Raw genomic sequence first — 22,756 nt, 5'->3', positions numbered from 1 at the left:
TGTGCTCTTCTTGTCTTGGACAAGTCATATGACTTCCCTCGCGTTGATTATGGTAGCTAAAAAGTAGAGTGAGGCAGGCGCACACTTTCAATGTCTATGCTATCATATGGCAACACTTTCAGTGAATGGTCATTTTGCGTTGCTCCTGATATGGATTGGTATTTGGCTTTCGGAGTGCAACAATATTGGGTAAGGGCCGTCGTTTCTAGCTCGCTAGCAAAACTTTCACAATCAGACTCAGAAGTTAACAAGCGCTAGCCTGCTCGCTAGCTAGCTAGGTTGGTTGTGCTTGTGCTGCTGTCTAAAAGAGGCAGACAATAATCTTGTTAGGACAGCCTGTGAGGAGCATTTATCTGACTTCGTAGTCCCGTGTAGTTAAGTTAGTAGAGCATGGCTCATGCAGTTCCAGATTTGTGGGTTCTATTCCCAAGGAAAATGTATGGACTAAAATGTTAAATGTATGAGGGTAAATTAGTATTCCCTACCTATGTTCTGGGATTATAAACTAACCAACTAATGCATTCATAATTTGGTCAGTTATAGCCAGCCAGTTGCTTGATTATAATGTTTATCTATTGCAGTGGCAGCAGTAAAGTGCAAAGTCATTCTTGTCTCTGACAGTAGAGATAACGGCATGCTGTCCATTTGTGAATATAGTCAAGTGACGAAGTCTTTGGTACGCACACTTTGCTTCACTGCAAGCTGAGGACCCATCTGAAATACACTATGTGTGTTTATTATAACTGACCAAATTATGAATGCATTAGTTGGTTAGTTTATAATCCCAGAACATAGGTAGGGAATACTAATTTACCCTCATACATTTGACATTTTAGTCCATACATTTTCATATTAGTATTTTTTTGTACGTTGCTAATGTTAAATATGAGCATTTTTTTAATGCATGAAATAACTCCTCCCCTATTCTTGACAAAATTATATTGTTATTTAAAGTACAAATCTGAAGTCCACGGTAAAGTACACGTCATTGCATTGAGGCAGAGATGTTTCTTTGGTCACCACCCATCTTGAAGTTTCCGGGTAGTTGGATATAATCAACACTAGAGAGCAGTATTGTATAGTGCTGTGCTTGTATCTCAAATTATATAAATCAATTCCTAGTAATCAATTCTCAAGTTTGTCTGTTTTTTACAGACCCTGTCTTTACTTTGTTACAACAACCTCTCCAGCATTTCTCTCATCCTATCAACTAGCATAAGCTGTCATATGTTGTCTAATGTCATAGAATACCCATTTGAAGGTCTCAAGTTAAAGCTGCAAAAATGCAACTTTTTGGGCGACCCCACAAAATTCACATAGAAATGTGAGTTATAGAGCTCATTGAAAGCATGTCTATGAAGCGGGAGATCTGTTATGTACCCTATTTCAATGCTTTCTGTTTTAAAGTTACATTTTTGCGTCTTTTACTATTGTTTTTGTACGACCAGCTTCAAACTGCTAAAAATACTATATTTTTGGTTATGGAATATATATTTCACAGTGGTTTAGATGGTACAATGATTCTCTACACGATACTTGCCTGTTTTGTTACTTTAACTGAAATCAGGTGTGATTTCTGCATATTGTATCTTGCATAGTGCATCTTTATTAACCCTTACCGTAGCCATTTCAACTTCAATTTGGTGACATAAGCATTGAGACGTACCAAGGATCCCGGATAGCAAAGAACTTGGTCTGAAGTGGGCCAAGGCTTTTTCTTCTGGAAAACATTTAGTCACATGACCAACACTCTTTTGACACATTGACGCACTGATAATAAGTCAATTGTTTGAGAGTGTTTTTGGACTCAACTCAATAAATGTGTCACAAGTACTTTTACTTTAAAGAAAACATTTATAAACATTTTCACTGCAGATCTTGATTTCTTTGAATGCAGTTTGTCTATTTTGCCTCAGGTTTAATGCAATATGGACTCAGGAGAAGTGTATCATCATGAGTAAATAAAGTTGAAACAACTGGATATTTGTTCTCCACAGTCCCTCATTGGACGATGACCTCCTATCGCCGTACCCCTACGGCCATAGCCATGGACCCTCTCACTCCCACCGTCATGTCCGAGACTGCCAGTCCGTTGTCCATGGCAACGTCACCCACCAGACCTGGCCTGCCAGCAACCACACTGGGGTGCCTGTGGCTGAGTCGAAAGTCTTCATCTCTGACGTCCCTGGCACAACCCGATGGGTCACAGGTCAGTGGAGGAAATACTTATTTTGAAAATACCCCTAAAAATCATAATGGCAAAATGTTATTTTCTTTGTTTCCATAGCTATTCAGCAGTTTAAACACCATACCCTTACAATATTAGGCTTTTGTCAAGTGAGATTATTTTCCAATTTTTTGTTGTGTATATAAACTCTAAAATTAAGAAATGATTTCCTCCCTGCCACAGGTCACATTACAGTGGTCCACGACCCCCTGAGGACGGTGTCTGTGCTGGAGCCTGGAGGGCCGGGGGGGTGCGGGATGAACCAGAGGGAGGCGGTGGAGGAAACTGCTAGAGCCGGCAGGTGTCTCTATGCCCAGAATGGAGGTTTCTTTGATACTAGGACCGGGGAGTGTTTGGGGAATCTAGTGAGTGACGGGGTGCAAGTGAGGGACAGCAAAGGGTTGCAGAATGCCCAGTTTGGCATCCGGAGGGACGGGACGCTGGTGTTTGGGTAAGAGCTGCCGGTCTCGTTGAATTTCCTTCTCAATATCTCTCTGTACCTCAACTTGAGCTTTATTTGTGGTTGTAATGTGTATAATTTCTAACAGAAATTTGGACTTCATAACTTTTTCTAGACATGCTGTCAAGGCTTGTAGTTGAGATTGTGGAACACTGATCCTGTTATCATAAAATACAAATATCTTATGTTTATTTGCTCAAACACAAAGGTCTTTATTACATGCTACGATTATTACTCATTCTAAATTATCGCAAGTCTTATCTCATCTCCCTAACAGCAATTATTATTATTGTTTCTCCATATGAAACTTTAATGGACTTCCGCTAGCCAAACCTCCATGCCCAAATTAAGCAACCCAACGCAAACACACGCACATGCCACAATAACCGCGTAAATGACGTCTACTTTGGAACATAACCAGTTAGATTAGGACGGTACTCCCTGTTCCCTGGAGAAGTGGCCGTACCCCTACGGCGTGTTGTGTTGACCTGTCAGTCATTCCGTGTAGAGTATTGGCTCTACCTTGGAATTTTCCTGTTTCCCAGATAATGGTGTTTACGTTCAGGTACGTTTGATGGGGAAAAATAAGAGCAGTGAAAAAAGCAGTGGTCCCTAAACTGATGAAACCAGCCGCTTGGTTCTTGTGTAGTGGCTGATGTAATATTGTAATGGCAGAATCACCAAACCATTCACTGTGTCCAATGTGCCCCCCACATCTCATTCCCCCCATAGATTTCTCGTAGGTTAGAGTCCGAGGGCTTTGAACACTAAGCTATTTAACTGTCACAAATTGAAGTACAAACATTTATTGTGGGGCCAACAAAGCTAGCCAGGTGAAAACACTGTGTACAGAGATTCAGGATGCACTTGAGCTTTTTGGCTGACTAAGCCAACATGTTTTATCTCACTAGATTGCTGAATGTACCCTTTTTAACATGAGTATCAAAGCATGTGATCTCATGAGGACCTTGTTCCACAGTTGGTTATTCCTTTCTTGAGATATGACTGACTGGTGTTATTTGATGCTGTTTGGGGGTAACTTGACTTTTTCCTCATCTTTGTCTCTGATTTACCCTCTCTACATCCTGTTTCTCTACTTCTTTTTGTCTCAAGTTATCTCTCTGAGGAGGACGTTCAGGATGAAGCCAACCCCTTTGTGCAGTTGGTCAGTGGGGTGGTGTGGCTGCTCCGAAACAGCCAGGTCTACATTAACCAGAGCATAGAGGCTGAGTGTGACACGACACAGGAGACAGGTAGCTACTGCAGGATACTGAGGATGTCTTCAACTTAGGCATACTTACTTAAAATGCTAGAGATATATGTAGTTAGTATTGACATATTTTAATATTACTTTAGGTAAAAGTCTCCATTAAATGCAGGTCTAGCATCGGCTTACTCAACCATTAGATTAGGAAGTGAAAAGCAGGACTGGCCTTACCTCAGCACTTGGTGGTAACTTTGTCCTAGACTTGATGTAGAAATCTGTTTTTGGCTTCACGTCACTCGTATAACATGGCCATTTAAAACATCAGGGAGTTGTCAAAATACATCGTAAAAAATACATTTAGAAATATGAAGAGAAATTGCATTTGGCACAATTGACAAATGCATATGGTGAAACCCTGTTTTCCCATTCTGGTTATGTAGAATAAATACATCATTGTTGTTTTTATCAAATTCAGCCAGTATGCTTCAATTCAATTTTCATGCATTTGATTCCGCAGGGAATTTCCGCCATTTTGTGGACGTAGTGTCAGCCAGGACAGCGGTTGGTCACGATCAGGAGGGGAAACTAATCCTGTTCCACATAGACGGACAGACTGACCACAGAGGGTAAGAATGGACAAGAGATGAGGAGTTGAGAAAAGGGAGGGAGAAGAGGGTAAGGAGATAGAAAGGGTGGAAAATAATACAGGTGTAATTGGATGAGGGTGAAAAAGTAGAGAGTATTGTGGGAGTCAGGAGAGGGAATACAGTGGGGGGGGGGGGTCAAAGTGATGGAGAGTGAAAGGAATGTGAGACAATTTAGGTTTGATTGGAGGCAGAAGTGGGGCCATTTAGGCATATGAAGGGAGATGGGGCTAAGTAAAAAGGTTCTAATCAATTCTATTGATCTGGCTTTCTCTGCACCGGTGCAATGAACAAATTACCTCGTTAACCTAGAGTTTCATGAGTTTAAGACATGGCTTTGGAAAGACCACAAGGGGACATGTCTGTTCATGTCCATGGCCTCTCCACTCTATCAGGCCATATAAAGTCATTAAATCTTATCTAGTAAGCGCAGTCTCTCGGTGCAAATCAGACCAACCATTGACCTTCTCCAATTAATTGACCTTATTTGTCACACAATTAACATTGCTTCAGAAGTCCTTATGGATTTGTTTTGCTTTAAATGCAAGCACCTTCCTCCTATATGGCCTTATGGTACAGTACTGTACTAGTGGTTTTGTACCAATTGTTCTCTCCTCTCTCTAGTATGAATCTTTGGGAGGTGGCAGATTTTCTGAAAGGTCAGGGGGTCATCAATGCCATCAACCTGGATGGGGGTGGTTCCTCCACTTATGTGGCGAACGGCTCATTGGCCAGCTACCCCTCGGACCACTGGTAAGCCAATCAGAAAGCTCACGTCACATATTCATTGCAATGACATTACAAGGTTTATGGAGCTGCTTTTTGTGGCTTTTATTTTAGTCATATGTTGTTGCTGTTTGACACACTGTAAATTATAATATTCATGATATTCATTCTCTCACCTGCTCTTTGTCTCCATGCTCCTCTATTCCCTCCTTCAGTGTCTCAAACCCCATGTGGCGCTGCCCTCGGCGGGTCTCCACCATCCTGTGCGTCCACCAGCCCCAGTGTCAGCCTGAGGACTGCAGTGGGCACGGGACGTGCATCAATGGGCACTGCCAATGCCAGGAGGGCTGGAGTGGGACTGGCTGTGACACCCTGGTGTGCCAACCTCCCGCCTGTGGTGCCCACGGTGTCTGTACACAGGGTGAGTGAGGAGTGGGTACAGTTTTTCTCTCCTCTCGAGTTCTGAACCAGCTCTCTGAGGTTACAATGAAATGCCTCTCCTATTTCTCTATTCTCTTTCTCTCATCCCTCTCTCCTGGTGCAGATGGCTGTGCGTGTGACGCTGGATGGAGAGGGAAGAACTGCAGCCAAGGTAATCAGCCTCTCTCTGTCTCTCTCTCTCTCTCTCTCTGGCTTGGTTTGTTTACACAACAAGTCTGTCATTTCTCCTGGTGTGAAACATGTTGCTTGTCCCCAGGACCCTATGATTTGTGAAGAATGTGCTCTGTCGAGCTTTGGCAATTACGGTTGGTAGTTATAACTTTCACATTCCAGGGCAGTACTTTAACACCTCCTAGACCTCACATTTTCTTTCACTCACTGCACCTTCTCCCAACCCAATGGCCCTATAATACACTATTTACCTTCCTGACCAAACCTGTGTCCTACATAACTGTATACAATGACATATTGTCCTCATATCTTGTAATACTCCCTCCAAAATCTACAGTATCTGACCGTCTACCCATCACAGCTTACTAGTGTATTTTAACTTATTTTCTCTGTCTCGCTCAGTGTGTGATTTGGGTTTCTATGGAGACGGCTGCAACCAGACATGCACCTGCACTAACGGGGGCTTATGTGACACTGTTCACGGTGACTGCAGCTGCCCCATTGGTTTCCGTGGCGACTCCTGTGAACAAGGTGTGTTGCTAGTAGTGCAGCAGGATAAGTGTGTAACCCTGATTGATTGGTGTACACCTAAAACAACCTTTACGACCCTCCAAAGCAAATTCGTAATCCCCTATCAATCCCTAATTTCTCTTTCACATTCCCAGACTTTCCCTCACCTGTTTTAGAAATAGCACCTTGGATCGCTTCCAATGTTATGCCTTATTCCCAGTCTCACAGGGATAACGGTGAGCAACAAAAGCTTTCCCAGTGGTCTGGCTAGAACATTCTCCCCCTCTGTACGACTTCTGCCAATAGTCTTGCTCCAAATCTCTGAATGAGAACTGCTGGAACACATTAGCCCTAATATGCTAAGCCTTCGTTATATCACTTCCTTGGCACTCTGATGCCCAAATCCTGGACTGAATACCTGTGGCGTTGGAGATTAAATTAAGCTATTTCTGATGTCTTATTGTCTTGTCAGAGCTGTTAAACTCTTCATGTTCATCAATGCTGTAGTTCCCATGTACTATGGACTAGCTTATGTGTGACAATTACATATTGTGAACATTATCTTAAAATCCCTAAGATGGTCTAGGAAACTAAAACATTGGTACGAACCCCGGATGTTGCAAGCTAGAGCAGTAGTTTTCAGCAGGGAACTTTCTTTACATTAAAGCTTTATTGTATTTTCCAGTGACATCTCACCCTGTTTCCCTGGTGTCTCGCATCACTTCCTGTGTTCCCCTCAGAGTGTCCTCTGGGTTTGTACGGGCTGGACTGTGGGCAGGAGTGCCAGTGCCAGGACATGTGCCCATGTGACCCGGTCACAGGAACCTGCAATGCCCTGTTCCAGGGAGAGAAGAACCAGAGCATACACAGAGGTATGGAACCACCTGTTACTTACTGATTGAGCTCCTGTACCTCTTATAGAATATTAGCTAAAAACTATTGTGGAGCTCATGCACCTAAATATAAACAGTACCAGCACCCAAAATGGGGCCGGGACCTATTTCAGTCTGAGTCAACCACTGATGAGAAGTGATCAGGTAGGCCTATTTAGTGACATTTCCACTGGATCAGAGCATGACATTTTTCCATTCACACTGAGTGGTCTTTGAAAGGGAGAGCGCTGGAAAGATTTTTCAAATACATTGAGGAACTACTGTCATTCTCAATGGATGTTAAAACATACTTTTTTTGCTTGCTGTTTGAGGTGAAGAAAACATAACTTTGAGAAGCTCCACAGCTCATTAGTCGTGATGCGTTAAGACAATCAGAAATACTATCAGATCCCCAAATGGGCACATTTTATATGCTTACATTTGTGAGCAGGCCAGGTAGCCTATAGGCCTACTTCTAAGTGTAATCAGGTGCGTGTCCTTACTCAACATTGTCTTTTGTCTGGAGCACTCCTGTCAATGACTAAATTGAATTGGCAAAATTCGTAATGAAATAAACCAACTTGTTCCTCACAAGTGTTGCATAGGTTGTGTGCTCTGCAAACAATGTGTCCACTCCGACAATGAGAACGGTAAAAGGAATAATATATTGAATGCATTAACAGAAATGACCATAGCTGAACAAACATTGTAGATTAAGAATTAATGGTAAATGTACTACTGGTGATCTCTTTAATGTGGACCTGATAGACGCTAACGATCAAACGCAAAAAAAATCACACAATGAAGTTCTGAAACAATGAATGTGCACAAATTGGTGGGAGAAAGTGCATTCTGGAGAGAAGTGCATTGTGCATCTGGGCGAGTCATGGTCAATCCGACGTCTGCATTGGCCGTACAGCATTTATGGTGAATCGGCCTCTGCAGAAGTCATGGCATTCACGCTTCGCAGCGCAGTGCAGAGCTGTTGTAAAGGAAGTAGTACAGCTCCCATCTACCGTCAACCAATAATGTCAATGCGGAGCTATACAGGGCCCTCCGCATTGGTTCATTTGGGAGGTGCATGGCTGCTGCATGCCTCTGGAGGCACCGTAATTGCGTTACACCCTCCATACGGCGCCTCCGACCACATCTCGGATCTAGCATAAATGGGCTTTTAGTCTAGGCCTTCGCAATAGATTAGTTCACTGAGATGGCCGTGTGTGTGATACACGCATGCTACTGGTCGACAAAAGAACCCATCTTGGTTGACCAACAGCCTGTCAACTAATTGGGGGGCACCCTAATGTAGTCGCCCTGTGTGTCTAGTGTTCTCATTGTAGTACAAATCAGGAAGGTTTATCTCTGAGATGATCTCAGCTGTCTCAGCACACCCAGACTCATTTCCCTTCCATGTATTACCTCATTTTCTCTTCCCCTCTCTTTTGTTCCTGTCTGTCATTTTACCTCCCTTGTTCGTTACTTGTTGGCTATATGCAGTGTTGTAACAATGTACAAAAGGGGAAATAATCATTTACAATGGTGTTTGTTCTTCACTGGTTGCCCTTTTCTTGTGGCAACAGGTCATAAATCTTGCTGCTGTGATGGCACATAGTGGTATTTCACCCAATATATTTGAGTTGATCAATTTTAGTTTTCTAGTTCTTTGCTGGTCTGTAATCTGAGGGAAATATGTGTCTCTATTGTCATACATTTGGCAGGAGGTTAGGAAGTGCAGCTCAGTTTCCACTTAATTTTGTGGGCAGTGTGCACATAGCGTGTATTCTCTTGAGAGCCTGGTCTGCCAAGGCGGCCTTTCTCAGTAGCAAGGCTATGTTCACATAGTCAAACGCTTTCCTTCATTTTGGGTCAGTCAGTGGTCCGGTATTCTGCCGCTCTGTACTCTGTTTAGACACATTGGAAATAATTATTTTAGTTCTCATGAATTGGTTGGGTCTAATTGTGTTGGACCAGCTAGCTTAGGGGACTCTTCTCCATGTTAATGTCTGTGTAGGGAATGACTTCGTTATGGAAGGTTTGGTAATCACTCGCTCTCTGTCTGCATCTCCCCCTCCCTTATTCTGCTGGTTGTGTCCATATGTAGGGCGTAGTAGGGATGTGTTCATGAGCTCTCCTAAACTATGACAGGCCTGTGCAGACTCTAATCTCACCACTTTGTTTTACTTTAGTTATCTCTGTGGGATCCACCATCTCTATTTACTCTAGTTCTATGTTGGTGGCGTTTTTATGTGTGGGGGTTGTAAACATCAACGCCACACTACACTGACTCATTCCCTCTCATTCTAGTGTGTTCTCACTCACCCCCTCCCGCAGTCCTTCATCCCATGTCCTCCCAAGGTTGATCGCCCTCTCTGAGCATAGCCCAGGACAGTGCTCTTTATCAGGATGATGGGCTGACTGGCCCACACCACAGCCTACTGACTGCCTGGCTGCTACTTACAACACACGTGTAGAAGCTTAAAATATTTAGACCCTTGTAAAAGAGAGGAGGGTTAAGGGGGGCTTAATCAAGCTGTGTTGGGATGTATGTCACAAATTAGAGTAACCCTAATAAATCCCCAGCCCTCTACATATGTACAGTTGAAGTTGGAAGTTTACATACACTTAGGTTGGAGTCATTAACTTGTTTTTTCAACCACACATTTCTTGTTAACAAACTATAGTTTTGGCTAGTCTGTTTGGACATCTACTTTGGACACGACACAAGTCATTTTTCCAACAATTCTTTACAGACAGATTATTTCACTTAAAGTTCACAATCACAATTCCTGTGGGTCAGACGTTTACCTACACTAAGTTGACTGTGCCTTTTAAACAGCTTGGAAAATTCCAGAAAATGATGTCATGGCTTTAGAAGCTTCTTATAGGCTAATTGACATCATTTGAGTCAATTGGAGGTGTACCTGTGGATGTATTTCAAGGCCTACCTTCAAACTCAGTGCCTCATTGCTTGACATTATGGGGAAAACAAAAGAAATCAGCCAAGACCTCAGAAAAAAGATTGTAGACCTCCACAAATCTGGTTCATTCTTGGGCACAATTTCCAAAAGCCTGAAGGTACCAGGTTCATCTGTAAAAACAATAGTACGCAAGTATAAACACCATGGGACCATGCAGCCGTCGTTCCGCTCAGGAAGGAGACTCGTTCTGTCCCCTAGAGATGAATGCATTTTGGTGCGACAAATGCAAATCAATCCCAGAACAACAGCAAAGGACCCTGTGATGGTGCTGAAGGAAACAGGTACAAAAGTATCTATATCCACAGTAAAACGAGTTCTATATCGACATAACCTGAATGGCCGCTCAGCAAGGAAGAAGCCACTGCTCCAAAAGTCATTAAAAAAGCCAGACTACAGTTTGCAACTGCACATGGAAACAAAGATTGTACTTTTTGGAGAAATGTCCTCTAGTGTGATGAAACAAAAATGGAACTGCTTGGCCATAATGACCATCGTTGTGTTTGGAGGAAAAAGGGGGATGCTTGCAAGCCGACGAACACCATCGCAGCCGTGAAGCACGGGGGTGGCAGCATCATGTTGTGGGGGTGCTTTGCTGCAGGAGGGTCTGGTGCACTTCACAAAATAGATGGCATTATGAGGTAGGAAAATGATGTGGATATATTGAAGCAACATCAAGACATCAGTCAGGAAGTTAAAGCTTGGTCGCAAATGAGTCTTCCAAATGGACAATGATTCCAAACATACTTCCAAATTTGTGGCAAAATGGCTTAAGGACAAAGTCGAGGTATTGGAGTGGCCACCACAAAGCCCTGACCTCAATCCCATTGTAAATTTGTGGGCAGAACTGAAAAGGTGTGTGTGAGCAAGGAGGCCTACAAACCTGGCTCAGTTACACCAGCTCTGTCAGGAGGAATGGGCCAAAATTCACCCAAGTTTATTGTGGGAAGCTTGTGGAAGGCTACCCACAATGTTTGACCCAAGTTACACAATTTAAAGGCAATGCTACCAAATACTAATTGAGTGTATGTAGACTTCTGACCCACTGGGAATGTAATGAAAGAAATAAAAGCTGAAATAAATAATTCTCTCAATTATTATTCTGACATTTCACATTCTTAAAATAGTGGTGATCCTAACTGACCTAAGACAGGGAATTATTATTAGGATTAAACGTCAGAAACTGAAACTGAGTTTCAATGTATTTGGCTAAGGTGTATGTATACTTCCGACTTCAACTGCACATATCAAGTTTCATTTCTTAATAGCTTGTTTGCAATGTTCCTTGTGTTTACGCTAGTATGTAAATGTAGAGTGCCTTCAGGAGGTTTTCATACCCCTTGACTTATTCCACATTTTGTTACAGCCTGAATTTAAACCGGCTTGAATACATTTTTTTTGTCAAACATCTACACACAATATCCCATAATGGCAAAGTGAAAACATATTTTTAGACATTTCTGGAAATGTACTGACAATTAAATACAGAAATCTAATTTACATAAGTATTCACACCCCTGAGTCAATACTTTGTTGAAGCATATTTGGCAGTGATTACAGCTGTGAGACTAACCCAGACTATGGGCTTTCCACACCTGGATTGTGCAGTATTTGCCCATTTATTATTTTCAGAAGTCTTCAAGCGCTGCCAAATTGGTTGTAGGTCATTGCTAGATGACAATTTTCAGGTGTTGCCTTTTATATTTAATTAAACACGGTAACTCGGCCACTTAGGAACATTCACTGTCTTCTTGGTAAGAAACTCCAGTGCCTTGTGCTTTAGGTCCTGCTGAAAGGAAAATTAATCTACCAGTGTCTGGTGGAAAGCAGACTGAACCAGGGTTTCCTCTAGGATTTTGCCTATGCTAAGCTCATTCCGTTATTTTTTTTATCCTGAAAAGTTCCCCCAGTCCTTAACTATTACAAGTATACCCATAAGCTGATGCAGCCATGACTATGCTTGAAAATGGAGAGTGGTACTCAGTAATGTATTGGATTTGCCCCAAACATAACACTTTGTGTTCAATACAAAAAGTTAATTGCTTTGCCACATTCTTTGCAGTATTACTTTAGTGCCTTGTTCCTAAAAGGATGCATGTTTTGGAATATTTTTTTCTTTACAGGCTTCCTTTTCACTCTGTCCATTAGGTTAATATTGTGGAGAATCTACTATGGTGAACACTGAGGATGGATCAACAACAATCACAGCCATTAAACTCCAACTGTTTTGTTGGCCTCATGGTGAAATCCCTGAGCTGTTTCCTTCCTCTCTGGTAACTTAGTTAGGATGGACACCTGTGTGTTTGTAGTGACTGTGTGTATTGATACACCATCCAAAGTGTAATTAATAACTTCACCATGCTCAAAGGGATATTCAATCTGTACCTTATATAAACTTAGCAAAAAAAAGTCAAGTCCCTTTTTCAGGACCCTGTCTTAAAAAGATTATTTGTAAAAATCCAAATAACTTCACAGATCTTCATTGTAAAGGGTTTAAACTCTGTTTCCCATGCTTGTTCAATGATCCATAAACAAACAATTAATAAACATGCACCCGTGGAATGGTTGTTAAGACACGAACACCTTACAGACGGTAGGCATGCTGCAAGGAGGCATGAGGATTGCAGATGTGGCCAGGGCAATAAATTGCCATGTCTGTATTGTGAGACGCCTAAGACAGCGCTACAGGGAGACAGGACACACAGCTGATCGTCCTCGCAGTGGCATACCACATGTAACAACACCTGCACAGGATCAGTAGATCTGAACATCACACCTGCGGGACAGGTACAGGATGGCAACTACAACAGCCGAGTTACACCAGGAACGCACAATCCCTCCATCAGTGCTCAGACTGTCCGCAATAGGCTGAGAGAGGCTGGACTGAGGGCTTGTAAGCCTGTTGTAAGGCAGGTCCTCACCAGACATCACCGGCAACAACGTCACCTATGGGCACAAACACACCGTCGCTGGACCAGACAGGACTGGCAAAAAGTGCTCTTCACTGACGAGTCGCGGTTTTGTCTCACCAGGGGTGATGTTCGGATTCGTGTTTATCGTCGCAGGAATGAGCGTCACACCGAGGCCTGTACTCTGGAGCGGGATCGATTTTGGAGGTGGAGGGTCCGTCATGGTCTGGGGCGGTGTGTCACAGCATCATCGAACTGAGCTTGTTTTCAGGCAATCTCAACACTGTGTTACAGGGAAGACATCCTCCTCCCTCATGTGGTACCCTTCCTGCAGGCTCATCCTGATATGACCCTCCAGCATGACAATGCCACCAGCCATACTGCTCATTCTGTGCGTGATTTCCTGCAAGACAGGAATGTCAGTTCTGTTGCCCATGAGGAGATGCGCTGCAGTACTTAATGCAGCTGGTGGCCACACCAGATACTGACTGTTACTTTTGATTTTGACCCCCCCCCTTTGTTCAGACACATTATTCCATTTCTGTTAGTCACGTCTGTGGAACTTGTTAAGTTTGTCTGTTGTTGAATCTTGTTATGTTCATACAAATATTTACACATGTTAAGTTTGCTGAAAATAAACACAGTTGACAGTGTGAGGATTTCTTTTTTTTTGCTGAGTTTGTGTTTTGCCATCTCCCAATAAGTGCCCTTTGTGAGGCATTGGATAACCTCCCTAGTCTTTGTGGGGGAATCTGTTTTTAAAATTCACTGCTCAACTGAGAGACCTTACAATTATCTGTATGTGTGGTGTACAGAGATGAGGTAGTCATTCAAAAATCTTGTGAAACACTATTTCACACAGTGAGTCCATGTATCTTATGTGAGTTACGATAATTAGTTGTTACTCCTGAACTAATTTAAGCTTGCCATAAAAAAAAGAGGGTTGAATATTTGTTGACTCAAGACATTTCAGCATTTTCAATTTTAAATGTGTGTAGGCCAGTGACAATCTATAGGTAATCCATTTTAAATTCAGGCTGTATCAAAATGTGTAAGTCACGTGTTGCTTGAATACTTTCTGAAGGCACTATTTGCTTGAGGCAATGTTGAGGAATAACAAATTGTTGTGTTTGTACTTTGATTCCTGTTTTTATGGAGAGAGAAATTGTCACAGCTAGTGCAGTCAAACAAGGATGCTGAAGCGACCATCTATAGTTGGTATGATATTGTGTGTGTGTGTGTGGATGAGACTTTAGACATGAGTGGTTTCTGTAATTGCTGTTTCCACTGTTTCCACAGCTGGCCATTGTCTGGCCAATCAGATGTTTGCAACATGGAGTGAGGAGGAGGCACACAAATCCAAGCCTTATCTCTCCGAGTAAGTGCCAAAGGTCATATCAGCTGAAACCCCTCCCTGCTGTTAACCACCTACAAATCAATGTAACCGCCCTCCTCGCATGCACAGCCACTCTCCCTCCTTTGAATCCCTCCGTCGCTCTCCTATTGTAAATTTATGTAGATGAACATTGTGCAAAACACAGCCTTTCTATTTTTTCACAGCTTGGCTCAGACAGAGACATTCATCACTTAATCACCTCGTGTGACTAGAACAGCATGTCCACTGCTATGTTTGGTGATGTGCTAATATTTGCATGGACCAACAGTGGTCTAGACCTGTATTTAGCAGGCTTGACCCCTCCATACTTGTAAACACGTCACAGACCGCAGAAGCCATACGCATTTATTAACCCCCTTACCCTTCACATGCTAGTGAGGGATTGTTTAGAGTTGCTATTGTTTCATCCACAGATGGAGTGAGAGGTTGAAATGTATTTATTCATTAATCATCTTTCTCTCCCGTTCTCAATTCCTCCTCACATTTTTACTCATTGTCCTACAAATGTTCCTTTTTGGGGCCCATACTAATATCAATGAATCCTCTTCTGATAATAATGATAAAAATGGGTTTGATTTGGATTGGATATGTACATTTTCCAAGCGCTCTACACACCGCAAATATACCTATTTCACTTCCGATGCCTAGTACCAGATGTCTTCCATTTATCTCCCCTGTTCTCTCTTCTCATCCCTCCATCTCTCCTCAGGCAGTGCTGGCTCATCGTCACTGGCCTGTTGACCTCTCTGCTGTTGTCCAGCCTGGTGGGTCACCTGATCATGTGTTGGCGGTCCCCGGCTCACCACCCCGGCCGTGTGGACTACTCCTACGTGCCACTGACAGAGATTGGTGGTGCGTGCAGTTCAGGGGACAGAGGGAAAGGGTCGCAACCCAGCAGAGGCGTATTCGAGATGGACTCAGACTCCCAGGATGAACTGTGGTCGGGTCCACGCTGAGGGAGGGTGATGGGGGACGGGTGGGAGTGATCCTACCCTGTTAGGACCTCTAACATATTGTAAAGAGGGGAGGAAGGTTTATATAGAGAATGGGTTGCAATCAATGAAGGAGAGGAAGAGATGGAGCCAGGGATAGAGAAGAGCATAAAGAGGTCAGAGTGCAGTGCAGAGAGAGGGATCCAAGAGAAGGAGGGGGGGTGTGATGACGAGGCCACCGGATGTTTCAAACTCTATCCCCTATTTGAAGAGGGCTCTTTGTATTTTCCCTCCGGCTCATCAGCCACCATCTCGTTATCCAGAGTGGATGTAAAGAGGAAAAACAGACTGAAAAGAAAGAGGCATAGAAGTAAGAGGAAGAAAATAACTTCTCACCCTTTGTACTGTTTTTTTTAAACTAAATGACTTTTATTGTGCTCCACTCTAGATTTTTCTAAGTGACAAAGAAGAAACAATATGCCAAAATATTTAATCGGGACTAATATCAATAGTAGACTGTATGTTTCAATATAAGAATAGCTATTTTAAGGGGACATAAACAGAGAAGACCTTTGTTTGCCATCCTGTTCCACAAGCATGGGATGGATTTCTCCACTTGTTGCCATGAGAACAGACAAGGTAAGAACTTTGAACCCTAGCCAGGAAATCCCCAACGCTCCAACCCACTGAACCTTGTATTTATGGAGTCCACTTTTTCAAATGATTCAATGCACCCAGGTTCACTGGGATTGTTTTTAATATTTCCAAACTATTTTCTTTCTGTGAAGTCATGTTTCCACCAGCCCAATGAAGCACCCATTTTTGTAACTGTTCAGACGAACTGTTGAAATCATGTTTAAAGGTTGTCTGGGTGCCAAGTGTGCTTCTGGTTCAGCCAAAATTTTCTAAGGCAGCAGTAGGGATTTGAATGCAGAAATAAGCATGTACTCAAACTAGTTTGACAGGACCTGAGTGAGTATATATTTTTTTGTCTGACAGATTGTTGACCTCTCCTTGACCCCAATCTCAATTATTTAACAGAAAGTTAATTCTAGTTATTTTTCAGTTGAGGCTTCAGAGACTAGATAATCCTTTCTCTTTTCCATATTATAAGAATTGTGTGGCGGCTTGGTGAGGTGGGGGGGGTAATTATGTTGGGAGAGTGGGGATGTAAAGAAGGATGTTCAATTTTAATCAAACTGTGTGTGGAGTTATCTATATCTCTCAGACTAAGGTTAGGATTCACTTTGAGAAATACCAGGGGTTGTTATATTACAAGGCTGTGGGAGAACACTTGATGGGAAATGTGTTTTGTTGATGTTCTTACATGTGTATTTAACATGCAGGTTACCAGATTGTGGTCTATATGGAGGCTGTTAGGGAATTTAATTGTCCCACTGAGACGGCTAATGACCTGTGCTCAAAAACAGTGAAAGGACTTTATACAGTGACAATGACTCACTGTGTGCTAGCGATGCTGTTGTGTTTGTATAGTTACCTATCTTGACTCGCACTTCCTTGAACTGGTGAAGAAAATGAAGGAATTTAATTTGCGCTCTCACTTCAGGCAAGGCAAAATGCAAATCAGGGTGATTGCTTGAGTAGATGTTTGTTTCAATACATTTGCCTGTTGTAGTGTTGCGAGACTGGTTTTGTTTGGTAAATTGTAGATGTTTTATTATGCAGCTTCTATGAGCTAGCTGGACAACTAGAGGTGCCTGGCCTCACTACCCTGGAACATATATGTGGCAGGTTAGCCTTACGGTTAGAGCATTGGGCCAGTAACTGAAAGGTTGCTAGTTCCTTGCTAGCCATCAAGGTGAAAAATCTCTGTGCCCTTGAGTTAGGCACTTAACCCGAATTGCTCCAGGGTCACACTGGCTGCGATCCCACTCTCTGAAGGGTGTCTTGGGAAGAGTTGGGATATGCAAAAAATGAATTTCCAAATCACACACGTGTATTAATAGGACTAATATAAGCACCCACCAAATTATTTTTATTACATACTGTACGCTTGTAATTAATGGGTCTTTTGCTTGAATGTCTTTTTTATTTATTTTTTATTTTTTGCATAATAGCATAATGCCAAATGATTGGGGGTTGATTTAATATATATTTGTTAAAAATTGGACTTCCTCTGTGTTTTACTCAGGCAAGGACATAATTATGTTTAGTCCCCATCCAATAAGGGTCAGGAATTGATACTTCAATATTTATAAGTTTGATAATGTGTTAATTTTTGCCAAGGAACGTATTTGATGCACTATAGTCATGTATAGTGTTTAATCACAAACTAAAGTCAATGAACTGAAACTGGTGTAAAAGTTTCCCATGATTGTGCTTCCTTTACTGTCATTGTGGTGAATGACAACTCGCATACCTTGTCTACTTGAAACTTCCTGCTGTTAATATGCAAATGTCAAGAATTGAGAAACTGCATTTTGTTGAAGGTGGTTGGCATGTCACTGCTGAGTTTTAGTAAAGATTATTTTTCACCAATAAAGCCTTTTTTTCAGTATCAATGTATTCTCTGGGCTAGGTTGGAACTATTTAGGACTTAATTCATACACCTCATTCACAAGTGATTGATTTATTTTGGTGGACAAAGGAAGTAGCCTAGTCCGTAGGCTGCCTCCACAACCGCAATGAACTCATTTGATTGATTTTTATAATCTCATGCGTCCATTACATGTTGGTGTTCAACAGTCAACAAGGTTATTTTCCATGGGAGTGACTGACTGGATGGCCCACCCGATCACTTGCTGACTCACCCATGTCTGCCCCACCTTCTCTGTCCTGTTCAGCTGATGCAATTCTTAAGAGGGATGTCACTCTCCCTCCCTGCATCTCTTTGCTCCTTATTCTGCTTGTTCCCTGTCCACCTCTTTTCTGCTCCCTCAATGTCCTCTCTCTGTTGTCCTATCATGTTCTTACTCCCGCTTATCTCCATTCATGACATACCTTACCCACATTACCTAGAGTGTTCGTGACTACTTCAAAACAATAACTTAAGCATTCATTGTAACTATTGAATTTCTGTGTGTGCCTTCGCTTGAGTGTTTGTGCTTTTCTTTTTGAAGTAGACTGGCAGGAAAGGTTGCCCTCCCACGGTTTCTTTGTGTTGGTTAGAATTCACTTGTTTGCCTGTGAACTGTCACACCCTGGGTCAATGTTAATCAATCAGAACCAGACCCAAATTCTGTGTTTCACCTAATCATCGATCCTTATCGCAGGTTATTTTGGGTGTCAAACATACTGCAGGCTATGTGCGTCTTTGTCTTATGATGTATATTTTTGTCCATTCCTAAGGGACTGGAGGAAAGAAAACGATGAACCTATTTCACATTGATTTCATTTGTTGTTTTTTTACCCATAGTTCCATATTAATCTTTCCTAGTGCTTTGACTTGACATAAGTTGTTGAGGGATGGAATGGACAGTGTCAATGGACAGTGTCAATCCAACCACAGAATGTGGCTGAATGAAATAGCCTGTAGCCTACCACTTAAATGAGACCTCCCTTAACTTTGCATGCCCCTATGTTTTCACAGCCTTGTCTCTTTACCCCACAGCTTGAATACACAGCTCTGTTTTCTGTCCCAAATTCCCAACACACCAAAACTCTTTCACATGGCCTTCGACATAGGTTTCCTTTTCTTTACCCCCTCTCTATTTACAAACTGTCCTCTCCCTCAAGGAATAGCTGTCCCTAAGGATGCATTTTAAATGGACTACTCTGAGAAGATTCTGTAATGTTCTTTTCTGTCAAATGCATGGTTTAAATTCACCATGTTAAATATCAGAGAAAATGCAAATTAGTCTGTTTTTGTTCTGTAATAAAATGTACGTTATTGATTATTAAACTGCTGAAATTATGATGACAAGTCATCAATGAACTGTGTCCCCTTGTAGCTATTGACAAAAAGGATTGCCCACTTTGAAACAAACATTGGCAACATTATGTAAGGATGTGGTTTCTTCACGTGAAAGGGAAAATGTATTGTATTTTTTATACAATGACGATGGCCCATTAAAATGACACAATTAATGTTAAAAAAAAATATTTTTTTAGTGCACTAAATATATTGACAAAGAGAGGCTGTGGTATCTGAGAAAGTCTACTTGATGTTAGGTGGATTGACATTATTTACACCTGATGGTAATTTAACATTTTATCAATATAATCCATATTTGTTTCTGAAAAACATGTTCTTAATAGAATAGAAACCCAATAGTATGTTTTAATTTGTTTATCCAAGTAAAATTTGACCTCAAGTTCTGTAGGTCAAGAACACTCGGGTTGATTTTGAGTGATGTAACACTGTTGTGGAAAAAAGGAAATTGAGTTGAGCTGAAAGCTGCATCTGGTCAGTTATGCAATAGTAGGCCAACTAAAACAGCACAGGTGTGGCTGTTTTTGGGCTTGGAAAATTACCGAAAGACCTGGTTAGACTTTGAAAAAACATTTACATGGATACGTACAGTTGAATTCGGAAGTTTACATACACCTAAGCCAAATACATTTAAACTCCGTTTCACAATTCCTGACATTTAATCCTAGTAAATATTCCCTGTCTTAGGTCAGTTAGGATCACCACTTCACTATTATTGACATTTCACATTCTTAAAATAGTTAATTCAGCTTTTATTTCATCACATTCCCAGTGGGTCAGAAGTTGACATGCACTCAATTAGTATTTGGTAGCATTTCCTTTAAATTGTGTAACTTGGGGCAAAAGTTTCAGGTAGCCTTCCACAAGCTTCCTACAATAAGTTGGGTGAATTTTGGCCCATTTCTCCTGACAGATCTGGTGTAACTGAGTCAGGTTTGTAGGTCTCCTTGCTCTCACATGATTTTTCAATTCTGCCTACAAATGTTCCAGAGGATTGAGGTCAGGGCTTTGTGATGGCCACTCCAATACCTTGACTTTGTTTTCCTTAGGCCATTTTGCCACAACTTTGGAAGCATGCTTGGGGTCATTGTCCATTTGGAAGACCCATTTGCGACCAAGCTTTAACTTCTTGACTGATTTCTTGAGATGTTGCTTCAATATATCCACATAATTTTCCTACCTCATGATGCCATCTATTTTGTGAAGTGCAGCGAAGCTGCAGCAAAGCACCCCCACAACATGATGCTGCCACGCCCGTGCTTCACGGCTAAGATGGTGTTCTTCAGCTTGCAAGCCTCCCCTTTTTTCCTCCAAACATAACGATGGTCATTATGGCCAAACAGTTCTATTTTTGTTTCATCAGACCAGAGGGCATTTCTCCAAAAAGTACCATCTTTGTCCCCATGTGCAGTTAAATACCGTAGTCTGGTGTTTTTATGGCGTTTTTGGAGCAATGGCTTCCTTGCTGAGCGGCCATATATTGATATATATGTTGATATAGGACTCGTTTTACTGTGGATATAGATACTTTATATAGATACTGTGGATATAGGTACCCGTTTTCTCCAGCATCTTCACAAGGTCTTTGCTGTTCTGGGATTGATTTGCACTTTTCACACCAAAGTATGTTCATCTCTAGGAGGCGGAATGCGTCTCTTTCCTGAGCGGTATGACGGCTGCATGGTCCCATGGTGTTTATACTTGCATACTATTGTTTGTACAGATGAACATGGTACCTTCAGGCATTTGGAAATTGCGCCCAAAGATGAACTAGACTTGTGGAGGTCTACAATTCTTTTTCTGAGGTCTTGGTTAATTTCTTTTGATTTTTTCCCATGATGTCAAGCAAAGAGGCACTGCGTTTGAAGGTAGGCCTTGAAATACATCCACAGGTACACCTCCAATTGACTCAAATTATGTCAATTAACCTATCAGAAGCTTCTAAAGCCATTACATTATTTTCTGGAATTTTCCAAGTTGTTTAAAGGCACAGTCAACTTAGTGTATTTAAACTTCTGACCCACAAGAATTGTGATACAGTGAAATAATATGTATGTAAACAATTGTTGGAAAAATTACTTGTGTCATGCACAAAGTAGATGTCCTAACCGACTTGCCCAAAACTATAGTTTGTTTACAAGACATTTGTGGAGTGGTTGAAACACTTAGGTTGGAGACATTAAAACTTGTTTATGTAAACTTCCGACTTCAATTGTATGACTGATTCACACTTAGATAACCTCACCTCTGAAAGATGGGGTGATGGGAAAATATTTGCCTTCCAGGAAGAGTTTCTTGGTGCTTACATAAATACCAACTGTGCCCTATGGTCCAGTGTAGACAAACCAGACTGCCCTAAAGGGAGAGGGCAGGGTGGCTGTGCCCTATGGTCCAGTGTAGACAAACCAGACTGCCCTAAAGGGAGAGGGCAGGGTGGCTGTGGCATAAGACAACACATACTCCATTTATGGTCTCTACATTTTTTATGATGGCCTCATCCTACTCAGCCCTTTGACAAGAGACTTCCTCATTTCAACATTGCTCTTTGTTTTGGGTGTTTTAGAAACACTATTCCAATCTACATACTTTTCATGTAGATATTCTTCTAGCCGCCTCAAACTATTTGTTATGTATTACATATTAGTTGTGTATGGCTTACTTAGACAAGTGTCTTTTTACTTCCTATGTCAGTCTATATGCCCACTGAAATACAGTTCCATTTTCACCAGAATGGAATACTTGGACAGCAGTCCAGGGGCAGATTGCACCAGTTGGGTGTTAAAAAAATAATTGGTGTTAAATGCTAGGTTGCACCTGTTGCACCAACCAAAAATGAGATTAGTCGTAGCTATATCCGGCTTAAGCAATGCGACTTCATGAGATTTTGTTGCTTCATAATTATGGTTGGTAGGCCATGGCAGTTCTGAACAATGATTTATATAAAGCCTGGATTGCTGATGCTATATATTGGCCATTGAGAGGCTTCGAAGCCCCTGGTCTGCCATATTGGCACTCTGGATTAGGAGCAGTCCTCCATAGGAATGAGTGGAATTCTACAGTATTTCAATTCAGTTTTTCAAGGACAAAATTACATGTGTTTAACAAACAAAAATTTGTAGTGGGGAAAGTAACATTAGTACTCTCAACAACAAAAATACTTTTAAGGAAAATGTTTTAGCTCACATAATTTAAAAGTATGCATTAAGGTGTCTATTATAAAAAACGAATGTAGACATTAATAAATGCATTTCTATAGCTTCCAAAATGTTTTACAATTGAGGAGTGCCATGATGGTTGCGCGCAGGGTTCAATACAACGGCCCCTGTTAGTCATTCAGGGGTTAACCACCTAATTGGTTCTAAACTTTGCAGGGCATGTCCGTCCCATCACTTCA

The 22,756-nt window shown here is 41.7% G+C and overlaps 1 protein-coding gene across 2 annotated transcripts; it reads left to right on the top strand.

Moving 5' to 3' along the window:
* Positions 1-6: 6 nt before the first annotated feature.
* On the top strand, positions 7-17,988 carry nagpa (N-acetylglucosamine-1-phosphodiester alpha-N-acetylglucosaminidase). 2 transcript variants are annotated; one of them, XR_010458460.1, is made up of 12 exons: positions 7-189; positions 1,998-2,209; positions 2,411-2,678; positions 3,801-3,940; positions 4,412-4,520; positions 5,163-5,291; positions 5,480-5,685; positions 5,809-5,856; positions 6,279-6,407; positions 7,127-7,258; positions 12,382-12,506; positions 14,442-14,521. XR_010458460.1 is itself a non-coding variant. In XM_029679575.2 (12 exons), the coding sequence occupies exons 1-12, from the start codon at positions 107-109 to the stop codon at positions 15,492-15,494; spliced, it is 1,782 nt and encodes a 593-aa protein (XP_029535435.1). In that variant the 5' UTR covers positions 7-106; the 3' UTR covers positions 15,495-17,988. The 2 variants fall into 2 exon arrangements, 1 of the variants encoding a protein (XP_029535435.1); XM_029679575.2 differs by lacking the exon at positions 12,382-12,506 and adding an exon at positions 15,248-17,988 and having other exon boundaries at positions 14,442-14,520.
* Positions 17,989-22,756: the final 4,768 nt, after the last annotated feature.

Source organism: Oncorhynchus nerka, linkage group LG14 (assembly GCF_034236695.1).
Source record: "Oncorhynchus nerka isolate Pitt River linkage group LG14, Oner_Uvic_2.0, whole genome shotgun sequence".
NCBI lineage: Eukaryota > Metazoa > Chordata > Actinopteri > Salmoniformes > Salmonidae > Oncorhynchus > Oncorhynchus nerka.
This window is presented reverse-complemented; position numbering and strand designations above follow the sequence as displayed.

Coding starts and splice junctions, on each gene's coding strand:
- nagpa (XM_029679575.2), top strand. CDS start 107: ATGGCAACACTTTCAGTGAATGGTCATTTTGCGTTGCTCCTGATATGG. Junction 2,679..3,800: donor GACGGGACGCTGGTGTTTGG/GTAAGAGCTGCC, acceptor TTTTGTCTCAAG/TTATCTCTCTGAGGAGGACG. Junction 6,408..7,126: donor TGGCGACTCCTGTGAACAAG/GTGTGTTGCTAG, acceptor TGTTCCCCTCAG/AGTGTCCTCTGGGTTTGTAC.